The 11,535-nt window shown below is 43.2% G+C and overlaps 1 protein-coding gene across 7 annotated transcripts in view; it reads right to left on the reverse strand.

The window, feature by feature from the left end:
- LOC122558192 (transcription initiation factor TFIID subunit 4-like) overlaps window positions 1-11,535 on the reverse strand; it is a 356,856-nt gene that overhangs the window by 253,631 nt on the left and 91,690 nt on the right. For all 7 annotated transcript variants that reach the window (XR_006314065.1, XM_043706504.1, XM_043706510.1 and 4 more), the window contains exon 10: window positions 5,065-5,173. Coding sequence is in view for 6 of the 7 variants with exons in the window: in XM_043706504.1 (XP_043562439.1) it covers window positions 5,065-5,173 (109 nt within the window). In the remaining variant the exon portion in view is untranslated. The remainder of the gene's footprint in view (window positions 1-5,064; window positions 5,174-11,535) is intronic.

Here is an 11,535-nt window from a genome sequence, read left to right on the forward strand (position 1 = left end):
GTAGATAGGATAGTGAAGGTGTTTGGTATGCTTTCCTTTATTGGTCAGAGTATTGAGTACAGGAGTTGGGAAATCATGTTGCGGCTGTACAGGATATTGGTCAGGCCACTGTTGGAATATTGCGTGCAATTCTGGTCTCCTTCCTATCGGAAAGATATTGTGAAACTTGAAAGTGTTCAGATAAGATTTATAAGGATGTTGCCAGGGTTGGAGGATCTGAGCTATAGGGAGAGGTTGAACAGGCTGGGGCTGTTTTCCCTGGAGCGTCGGAGGCTGAGGGGTGACCTTATAGATGTTTTCAAAATTATGAGGGGCATGGATAGGGTAAATAGGCCAAGTCTTTTCCCTGGGGTCGGGGAGTCCAGAACTAGAGGGCATAGGTTTTGGATGAGAGGGGAAAGATATAAAAGAGACCTAAGGGGCAACTTTTTCACGCAGAGGGTGGTACGAGTCTGGAATGAGCTGCCAGAGGATGTGGTGGAAGCTGGTACAATTGCAACATTTAAGAGGCATTTGGATAGCTTTATGAATAGGAAGGGTTTGGAGGGATATGGGCCGGGTGCTGGCAGATGGGACGAGATTGGGTTGGGATATCTGGTCAGCATGGACGGGTTGGACCGAAGGGTCTGTTTCCATGATGTACATCTCTATGACTCTATGAAGGGATGGCAATACACATGTCCAAATTTGCCAAAGATGCATTGTGAAAATTTACAGAGATATTGACAGTTTTAGTCCAAGGCCAAAATTGTGGCAAACAACTTCTATGGATGGGAAAACGTAAGGTCAACCATTTTGGATCCAATTATTTCAGAACAGGGCAACATCAGAGCAGGAGTTGGAGTCAGCCTTCTGGGTTTGCTCCTAAGCGGGTAACAGAGGAAGTCCAAAAAGACCATCAAATATCATGGATAGGGCGGCACGGTGGCACAGTGGTTAGCACTGCTGCCTCACAGCGCCAGAGACCCGGGTTCAATTCCCACCTCAGGCGGCTGACTGTGTGGAGTTTGCACTTTCTCCCCGTGTCTGCGTGCGTTTCCTCCGGGTGCTCCGGTTTCCTCCCACATTCCAAAAAATGTGCAGGTTCAGTGAATTGGCCAGGCTAAATTGACCCTAGTGTCAGGTAAGGGGTAAATGTAGGGGTATGGGTGGGTTGCACTTCGGCGGGTCGGTGTGGACCTGTTGGGCCAAAGGGCCTGTTTCCACACTGTAACGTAATCTAAAAAAAAACTAAAAAGACAAATGGAATACTGTGCTTTACATCTCGAGGGCTAGAATGCAAGGCATTAAAAACACGTACTGGAGTTTTACAAAGCCCCTGGTTACAGAACACTTGGAGAATTATGAGCATTACTAGGGAAGTATATAGTGGCTGTGGGGAAAGTACAGCACAGGGTTACCAGAATGATACCTGAAATCCAAGGGTTAAATTGTCAGACGATGTGATAATGAAGATCATATCCCTGGAATTACAAGAGGAGATTTGGTCGAAGGGTAAAATGTAAACTAGAGAAAGACAAAATATATTTCTACTGATCTAGGAGCTGAAGAATTGTTTAAAAATTAGAACCAGATCTTTGAGGCATATAATTAGGAAACACTTCTACAAAAGGGTCAAAGTAATTTGGAAATTTCTTTCACAAACACCAACAGACGCCAGATCAATTATTAAATTTGAATCTGTGACCATTAGATATTTGTTATTTGTAGGCATGGAGCAATATGGGAAAGAATATATGGAGTATATCACAGATTGGCTATTATCTTATGGAAAGGCAAAGAGGTTCAGAGGATGAAGCAGCATCCTTCTATTCCTATTCCCTTAAATTATCGATATTAAAATCTATCAAACCTCACCTCTTTCAAGCAGGTCGCATCAAGAAAAGTACACTTGGGCTGTGAAAATATCCTGCAGTAATAAATTTTGGCCTTTCAAATCTGGGTCACACCTCGAGTGCATTTTAAGCCACATATCACTATTCTGAAGTGAATGAAATAAAGCCTACTTTCCATCCAAACTGATCCTCAAGGTTACCTGAAGCATAATATATTTGATGAGATACTTTTAAACGGCAGCCACTGACTGGCAGAATAGTTGAGAAGTGGAAGCCTGGAGTTTTTTATATAATGATGTTAAGAACTAGCTGTTATACAGCACCTTTAAAAAGATAAGACATCCCAAGTCATTTCAAAGGAATATTATTTTACCAAAAATTGACAAACACAAAAGCTTTGGCAGATACTAAGAGTTGCTTTGCATGATATGTATTAATGGCCAAGATTCAGGGCACAATTTAAAAATTTTCATGTGCCAAAACTTGGAATTATAGCCAACCGTGAGAACGGGGACTTAAAGACAGCAATGCATGGACGTGAGGCCAACCAAATGTAATGTAGAGAAGAGAGAAGTGATGTATTTGGATCAAAGACTGAAATAATGTAAAGGCTTAAATTTAAAAGAGGATGAGGAGTAAATACATGTGCATAAATCAAGGAATGTGGCAGGCAAGGGTGGGAAAGTGGTTTTTAAAAGCCACACACAATCTTGGCCTTTACAGATAGAGAAAAAGTACGAAGAAAAGACTTTGAGGTTAATGCAATAAAAACATTCAGTCTCAATGATAGTGCCCAATTCTCCAATGCACTTAAAAGATTCATGTTGAAGTCTTCAGACTTTGGCTATAGAGACAGACTGGTGAAGCTGTGCTCCTTAGAGACGGTTAAGGGGAGATTTGGTATAGATGATCAAAATTATGAGGGTCTAGCGAGTTTTGAGAAAATTTGTAGCTCAGGTTGAGGTTCTGGATGTAGGTTTGCTCTCTGAGCTGAAAATGAGCCTTCCATCCAGAATCATGAGGGTCTACACAAAGTAGTTAGCGCAAAGTGCCACTCTGTCGTCAACATGTGCTTTGCCCAGTGAGGGAGAGCTTGATGGGGAGTTTAGAAAGAGCTCTACTGAAATGTTGAAGATCCCAGCAGGTCAGACGGCATCCATGGAGAGAGAGCGCAAGCTAACACTAAGTCTAGATGACTCTTCATCAGAACTGAAGTGTGGAGGGGACAGTATTTATGCTATAGTTTGGGAAGGGGGAGGTGAGGTAGTGTAGGGTGCCAGCGAAGAACAGATGTTGATACTTCAGATTAAGTGATTGGAATATGAGAATGGCAGAACAATAGCATGTCTTCTGCTTGACTTGAAAATGCAAGGCAGACATGATAAACTAAAAATGAAGAAATGTTCACAATTTAAATGCGTTGAACTCAATTTAAGTCCAGAAGGCTGTAGAATGCCTCGTCTGAAGATGGGCTTTGTTTCTCCAGTTTGCAATGTGTTTCACTTGAACACTGCAGCAGACGGAGGTTAGACATGTGGACATGTGAGCAGAATGCGGTGTTAAAATTACCAGCTATGGAAGGGTTGGGGTCCTGCTTCAAACTTGGCACTTCACCATGCAATTGGCAAACTGTTTGTTATCAGAAAGCCAATCTTCCACCATAACTCTAAGTTTCTGTTCTTAATATTGAGTTCAACACCTTTACATTGTGAACATTTCTTCCTTTTCTTTCAGTTTGTTACCATGTCCTCCATTCCCCCCATCCCACTTAGTCCTTACAAGTCTGGCAGGAGACACACCATTGTTCTACCATTCTCACATTCTGATCACTTAATTTGAACTATCAACATCTTTTCTCCACTGGCACCCGACATCCACTACCTCTAGCTCCTGCCCCCACTCCCATACTGTTGCATAAATGCTATCCTCTCCACACTTTACTGATAAAGAATCGTCTAGACTCAAAACGTTTGCTTTCTCCCTCTTCATGGATGCTATCTGACCTGCTGTGATCTCCGGCATTTGTTGCTTTCAGTAGATTTCAGCATCTGCAGTAATTTGTTCCTATATATAGAACAAGCTTTACTCTTTATCATCTCCCTCCTGGGACTGTTAGAGGAGGACAGTGGAAAGGTAGCTTGGTTGTCTCCTTTATCACCTTACCTCTTCGTTAGGTCTGTCGTCTCAAAACCAGCTGACAAGTAATTGTGGGATTTGTTGCAACTCGTCTAGCAACATAGGGTGATGGGCAGAAAGGAGGAGCAGAATGGAAGATTGTCTTTCTGATAACAAGCACTTTGCCAATTACATGGTAACTGCTCTCAAAAATCTCCCTGAAAAAATCATCTCTGTTGCAGAGAAGTAAAATGAACACAGACACAACCCCACTTTCTACCCCTCTGAGTTTAATGCCTCCCCAAGCATGGAGTCCTTTCTTTCTCCCCACTACCCCTGCGTTAATGCAACATAACAGAGCAAACTGTAGCTGCCAGGAACTGGGGGAGAAAAAAATTACCAATACCTTTACAGCAATATAACATTAAGGACAACTTAATAACAAAAACATTAATAGCTTTGGTTTTTTTTGTTGAATTTCGCCACTGCTGCAGCAGTCAATTTGCCTTGGAGCCACTAACAAATTCTGCACACATGCTGTGTACGGCCAGGACCAGTCAGCATACAGAGGATTAATACAGGTTACTGGCTCGTTGCCTTCAGGCCCAACTCTCAGACACTGTTTTGGCTGTAGGAGAGGTTAAAGGTTCAAATGCAAATTATGTCCAGGCTGTGTTTCTTTGTCAGAAACAGTGCAACTGCAGCAGGTTACCATTGTTTTAATTTCTTAATTCAAGAAAATAAACTTTCCAATTATTAAAAAATCTACAGTGGCACATTCACTGCCATTCATCTTCAATGTAAAAATATATCAAAAACTGAAACAGCAATTAAAGAGAGAAGCTTTAAAAAATCCAGTGAAAGAAGCTACCCTTGTGACAGATTAATTACCAAACTTAAAGATTTATTGATATATCAGTCAACGCCTGAAGCACATTTCCCCAATTGAGTACATTAATATATCAAGGAAGCTTCTTCAGATTAGTTTATACCTTGCATGAACTTGTTCTGATTGAACATTTGTTGAGCAAGTTCACTGGATGCTGCCCTCTTGTGTGCAACTGTAACACTTCCCTCCCAGCTTTGGGTTTTAAACGAAAAATCAGCCTCCTACCTAAAAGAGCCACTTGCAGGGTCACTGAGCTTGTTTTTCTGATTGGCAGAGACCTGGAGCAACGATCCTGCAAGACCTTTGCTTCCTTGGTGTAGTGACGTCTTCCCCACTAAGGAATGAAATCAAGATTTGTGTTGATTCAGCACCATATCACATCATTCTAACATCACAAAGATCTTCAAACCAGGGAGTACAGTGGAATTGATCAGCTATCATGAAAGCAAAAATCAGTTGCGCACAGCTTCACCTGAACAGCTACAATACACCCAGCTTTTCTCAGACCAAAAGTAACTGCAGGGCCACATATGGAATGTTGGCTGGGAGAAGGGTGGCAACGAAATGGGAGAATGCTGACAGTTGTGGTGGTTCAGAATAGTTGGGGGTTGGGGCGTGGTGTACACGGCAATATCAACTACTGGGGTCTATTGGCTATGGTAGGGTAGGTCAGAGTTGCCAGTTGTACACTGTTGGAGTGAGGAAAATGAGAGAGACTGTTCATATGATACTGGAAGACAACTGCTCTTCTACAAATTGTGCCACAGAACATTTAAAGTCAGTCCAACTCTATGGACACAACAGATGGTTCAAAAACATCGACAATCAACCACTTCTATAACATTGTAATGGAGCATCCAGCTTGATTTGGTGCTGATTTGAGATTGACTCACAGTCCCCTCACATCATGACAAAAACACCAACTGATGGTTTACATCCAGACAGGAAGAGTGACACAAACAATATAATGCACAGATATCTTTGTGACATCCTTAAGTACAGGTGAGGTGCCAGAGGACTGGAGGGTTGCTCATGTTGTCCCCTGTACAAGGAGGGTAGTAGGAATATTCCGGGTAACTACAGACCAGTGAGCCTGACGTCAGTGGTGGGAAAACTGCTGGAGAAGGTACTGAGGGATAGGATCTATTTATATTTAGAAAAGAATGGGCTTATCAGTGATAGGCAACATGGTTTTGTGCGGGGGAGATCGTGCCTTACCAACTTAATAGAGCTCTTCAAGGAAGTGACCAAGTTGTTAGATGAAGGAAGGGCTGTTGATGTCACATACGTGGACTTTAGTAAGGCGTTTGATAAGGTTTCTCATGGTAAACTAATAGAGAAAGTGAAGTCACATGGTGTGCAGGGTGTTCTTGCTAGGTGGATAAAGAACTGGTTGAGCAGCAGGAGACAGGGAGTAGTAGTTGAAGGGAGTTTCTCGAAATGGAGAAAGGTGACCAGTGGTGTTCCACAGGGGTCAGTATTGGGGCCACTGTTGTTTGTAATATACATAAATGATTTGGGAGAGGGCACTGTTGGTATGATCAGCAAGTTTGCAGATGACATGAAGATTGGTGGAGTAGCAGAAACCATAAGGGCCTGTCAGAAAATACATGAGGATATAGATAGACTGTAGAGTTGGGCAGAAAAGTGGCAGATGGATTTCAATCCAGACAAATGTGAGATGATGCATTTAGGCAAGTGTAATTCTAGAGCAAATTATACAATGAATGGAACAGCCTTGGGAAAAGTTGATGGGCAGAGAGATCTGGGAGTGCAGGTCCATTGTACCCAGAAGGTTGCTGCACAGTTGGGTAGTGTGATCAAGGCAGCATATAGTATGCTTGCCTTCATTGGATGGGATATTGAGTATCAGAGCTGGCAAGTCATGTTAACATTGTACAAGACATTGGTTCGGCCGCATTTAGAATACTGTGTACAGTTCTGGTCACATTACCAAAAGGATGTGGATGCTTTGGAGAGGGTGCAGAGAAGGATTACGAGGATGTTGCCTGGTATGGAAGGTGCTAGCTATGAAGAGAGGTTGAGTAGGTTAGGTTTATTTTCATTAGAAAAAAGGAGATTGAGAGGGGACCTGATTGAGGTTTATAAAATCATGAAGGGTATAGACAGGGTGGATAGAGACAAGCTTTCTCCCATGGTGAAGGATTCAATAACGAGGGGTCACACATTCAAGGTGAGAGGTGGAAAGTTTAAGGGGAATACACGCGGCAAGTACTTCACACAGAGGGTGATGGGTGTTTGGAACGCGTTGCCAACAAAGGTGGTAGAGGCAGGCACGGTAGATTCATTTAAGATGTGTCTGAATAAATGCATGAGTAGGTGGGGAGCAGAGGGACACACAGATGCTTAGGAATTGACCGACAGGTTTGGACAATACATTTGGATCAGCTCAGGCATGGAGGGCCGAAGGACCTGTTCCTGGGCTGTAAATTTTCTTTGTTATTTGTGCCCCTCATTGTTTCAGGTATGACACTTAGCATCATACAGCACAGAAACAGACCATTCAAGTCCAATATATCCGTGCCAAGCAGATATCTCACTCTGAGCTAGTCCCATTTGCATTTGGCCCATATCCCTCTAAACCCTTCATATTCATATACCAACTCTTTGCCTTTTCAATGTTGTAATTGTGCCCACCTCCACCACTTCCTCTGGCAGCTCATTCCATACATCCATCACCGTCTGTGTGAAAAAAGTTGTCCTGCAGTTCCTTTTAAATCTTTCCCCTCTCACCTTAAACCTATGCTCTCTAGTTCTGGATTCCCCCAACCTAGGAAACAAACCTTGGCTATTCACCCTATCCATGCCCCTCATGATTTTATAAGTCTCTGTAAGGTCACCTCTCAGCCTTTGACGCTCCAGGGAAAAATATCCCACCCTATTCAGCATCTCCCCATAACTCTAACCCTCCAGTCCTGGCAATATCCTTATCAATCTTTTCTGCATCCTCTCATGCTTAACATCTTTCCTGTCACAGGGAAACCAGATTGGTACCAATGTACCATATAGCTACAACATGACATCCCAACTCCTAGACTCAATGTCCTGATCAATGAAGGTGAGCATGCCAAACGCCTTCTTCACCACACTGTCTACCTGCAACTCCACTTTTACGGAACTATGCACCTGCACACCATGTCTCTTTGTCCAGCAATACTCCCCGGGGCCCTACCATTAATTGTATAAATCCTGCCCTACTCCTGTTCTGAGGAAGGGTCACTCAACCCAAAACGTTAGCTCTAATTTCTCTCCACAGATGCTGCCACACCTGCTGAACTTTTCAGTAGTTTCTGTTTTTATTTCTGATTTACAGCAGCTGCAGTTCTTTCACATTTTAAGTCTGCCATGGTTGGTGCTACCAAAAAGCAACACCTCACATTCATCTAGACCACTGTCTCCCCTTGTCCCTTGTCCTATTCTGACAGTCCGTTTCCACACAAATCCCTCTGTGCACACCCACTACATTAAACTTGGCCTCCAACTGTCCTCCTTGAACCTCTCGACTTGACATTGCAACTTAATAATGTTTACACTACTCCTCCACACTTCCCAAGATGGCCATTGACATGGTCACTGCCAATCAGCTCCTCTGGCCCCCCAAAATCCGATCATGCTGTCTGATGCTGTCCACGTACCTCCTTAATACTTAGATCACCCCACGTCACCGTCCTTGTCCCCAACTCAACACATCACTCTGCTGCACCTCCTGTCTTGATTCTCAAACACCCTTTTATTAATGAACTCTCATTGCCCTTACACTCCCCCATTAACTTCTTCATGTTATTTTTCTTGCTTGTCATCCACCTTTGCTTGTTCAAGAATGGGTTTCCAACCATGACTGGAACATCTCTCTCACTATCTAATCTTGCTTGCATGCAGCTCTCAGGTTATTTCTCAGATTCTGAAGACTATGACCAGTGATGGATTTAAAGATTCTAAATGGGGAATATACCCTGATACATAGATTACTGACTGTTGCAAGTTACCTCTAACATGTTTTTGAATACATATCGAATGCATTATAAGCACAACACCAACAACACAGGGGTTTTTATAACACTGACTGACAGATTTGTCTAATTGGCACGACTTGGAATCTCTCTACAGAACCTGCAAGGATGAATTTGAAGTCCGCAGTTGGTCTAATAGCTGTGACACAAACATTTCTAATGTGCTTTCTATTTTCCCCAAGTCAGACACTACACACAGTGAATTTACAGGCCACTACAGCTGTGCTAGGGGAATAAATGGAACAAACACCCTAAGCACATTTTTCCTGCTCTCGTCTCATGGTTCAGTCCCACCATCTGCCTTAACATTCTTTCTACAAATTATGGCTACATAGCATTTTAACACAGAAACAGGTCTTTTAACCCAAAAGATCCATGCAAGTCTTTGAGGATGTGACTAGAAACGTTGATGAGGGTCGAGCTGTGGAAGTGGTGTATATGGACTTCAGTAAGGCATTTGATAAGGTTCCCCATGGTAGGCTCATTCAGAAGTCAGGAGGAATGGGATACAAGGGAACTTAGCTGTCTGGATACAGAATTGGCTGGCCAACAGAAGACAGTGAGCGGTAGAAGAAGGAAAATATTCTGCCTGGAAGTCAGTGGTGAGTGGTGTACCACAGGGCTCTGTCCTTGGGCCTCTACTGTTTGTAATTTTTATTAATGACTTGGATGAGGGGATTGAAGGATGGGTCAGCAAGTTTGCTGACGACACAAAGGTTGGAGGTGTCGTTGACAGTATAGAGGGCTGTTGTAGACTGCAGCGGGACATTGACAGGATGCAGAGATGGGCTGCGAGGTGGCAGATCGAGCTCAACCTGGATAAGTGCGAGGTGATGCATTTTGGAAGGTCAATCTTGAAAGTTGAGCACAGGATTAAAGATAGGATTCTTGGCAGCGTGGAGGAACAGAGGGACCTTGGTGTGCGGGTACATAGATCCCTTAAAATGGCCATCCAAGTGGACAGGGTTGTTAAGAAAGCATATGGTGTTTTGGCTTTCATTAACAAGGGGATTGAGTTTAAGAGTCATGAAATCTTGTTGCAGCTCTATATAACTTTGGTTAGACCGCACTTGAAATACTGTCCAGTTCTGGTCGCACTATTATAGGAAAGATGTGAATGCTTTGGAGAGGGTTCAGAGGAGGTTTACCAGGATGCTGCCTGGACTGGAGGGCTTATCTTATGAAGAGAGGTTGACTGAGCTTAGACTTTTTTCCATTGGAGAAAAGGAGGAGGAGAGGGGACCGAATTGAGGTATACAAGATAATGAGAGGCATAGATAGAGTCGATAGCCAGAGACTATTTCCCAGGGCAGAAATGGCTAACACGAGGGGTCATAATTTTAAGCTGGTTGGAGGCAAGTATAGAGCGGGTGTCAGAGGCGGGTTCTTTACACAGAGTTGAGAGAGCATGGAATGCATTGCCAGCAGCAGTTGTGGAAGCAAGGTCATTGGGGACATTCAAGAGACTGCTGGACATGCATATGGTCACAGAAATTTGAGGGTGCATACATGAGGATCAACATCGTGGGCTGAAGGGCCTGTTCTGTGCTGTACTGCTCTATGTTCTATGTCCACATATGTCCCCTCCCAACTGAAGACATTTAATCCTATCAACATATCCTGTTATCCTTTTCTCCCTGTTGTATTTAGATCGGGTTTCCTTAAATACTTTCATACTTTTCATCATGGTAGCATGTTCCACATCCTCACAACTCTCTGAATGAAGACATCTCTCTTGAACTCCTTAATGAATTTGACTGACTTTGAACCCTATTTCAGGTTTCCCCAACAAGTCAAATATCTTGTCTCTAGCTAATGAAACCCTTTCAGTGCATTAAAAATTAATCCACTGTCTTACAAATGACATGAATCAGTTCTAAAGTGTCATTATCAGACTGTGCTGTGTTAATTTATCTCCTTTGTGACAGCAGAAGAGATATTGCAGTTGGGTTGAGCACCCCTGGCTACAGAAGAGTAATCATACAGGGTTTCTGCTCTTGAATCACTCTCTCCAATTGCACTCTGAAGTGTAGATACTGATCTAGATCAATTCATGATAATATTCAGCAGTAATCCACCCACTGAGCTGGAGTCAACACTGACTGTCCAAACAAAGACAATAAGAGTGATACAATTAATCACCTGTAAAGACTTATCTTCCTAACCCCACATGAGCAGCTCTGGATTCCCCCAGGATTTAACTTTGGCTCCTTCATATTTAGGAGCAAAAGTACACCATTCAATCCATTGAACTGGCCAACACCAGTCAACATAATAATAACATAAGACATAGGAGCAGAAGGAAGGCCATTCGGCCCATCGAGTCCACTCCGCCATTCAACCATGGCTGATGGGCATTTCAACTCCACTTACCCACATACCCGTAGCCCTTAATTCCTTGTGACATCAAGAATTTATCAATTTCTGCCTTGAAGACATTTAGCGTTCCGACCTCCACTGCACTCTGCGGCAATGAATTCCACAGGCCCACCACTCTCTGGCTGAAGAAATGTCTCCGCATTTCTGTTCTGAATTTACCCCCTCTAATTCTAAGGCTGTGTCCACGAGTCCTAGTCTCCTCGCCTAACGGAAACAATTTCCTAGCGTCCACCCTCTCCAAGCCATGTATTATCTTGTAAGTTTCTATTAGGTCTCCCCTTAATCT

Source organism: Chiloscyllium plagiosum, chromosome 17, assembly GCF_004010195.1.
Source record: "Chiloscyllium plagiosum isolate BGI_BamShark_2017 chromosome 17, ASM401019v2, whole genome shotgun sequence".
Taxonomy (NCBI): domain Eukaryota; kingdom Metazoa; phylum Chordata; class Chondrichthyes; order Orectolobiformes; family Hemiscylliidae; genus Chiloscyllium; species Chiloscyllium plagiosum.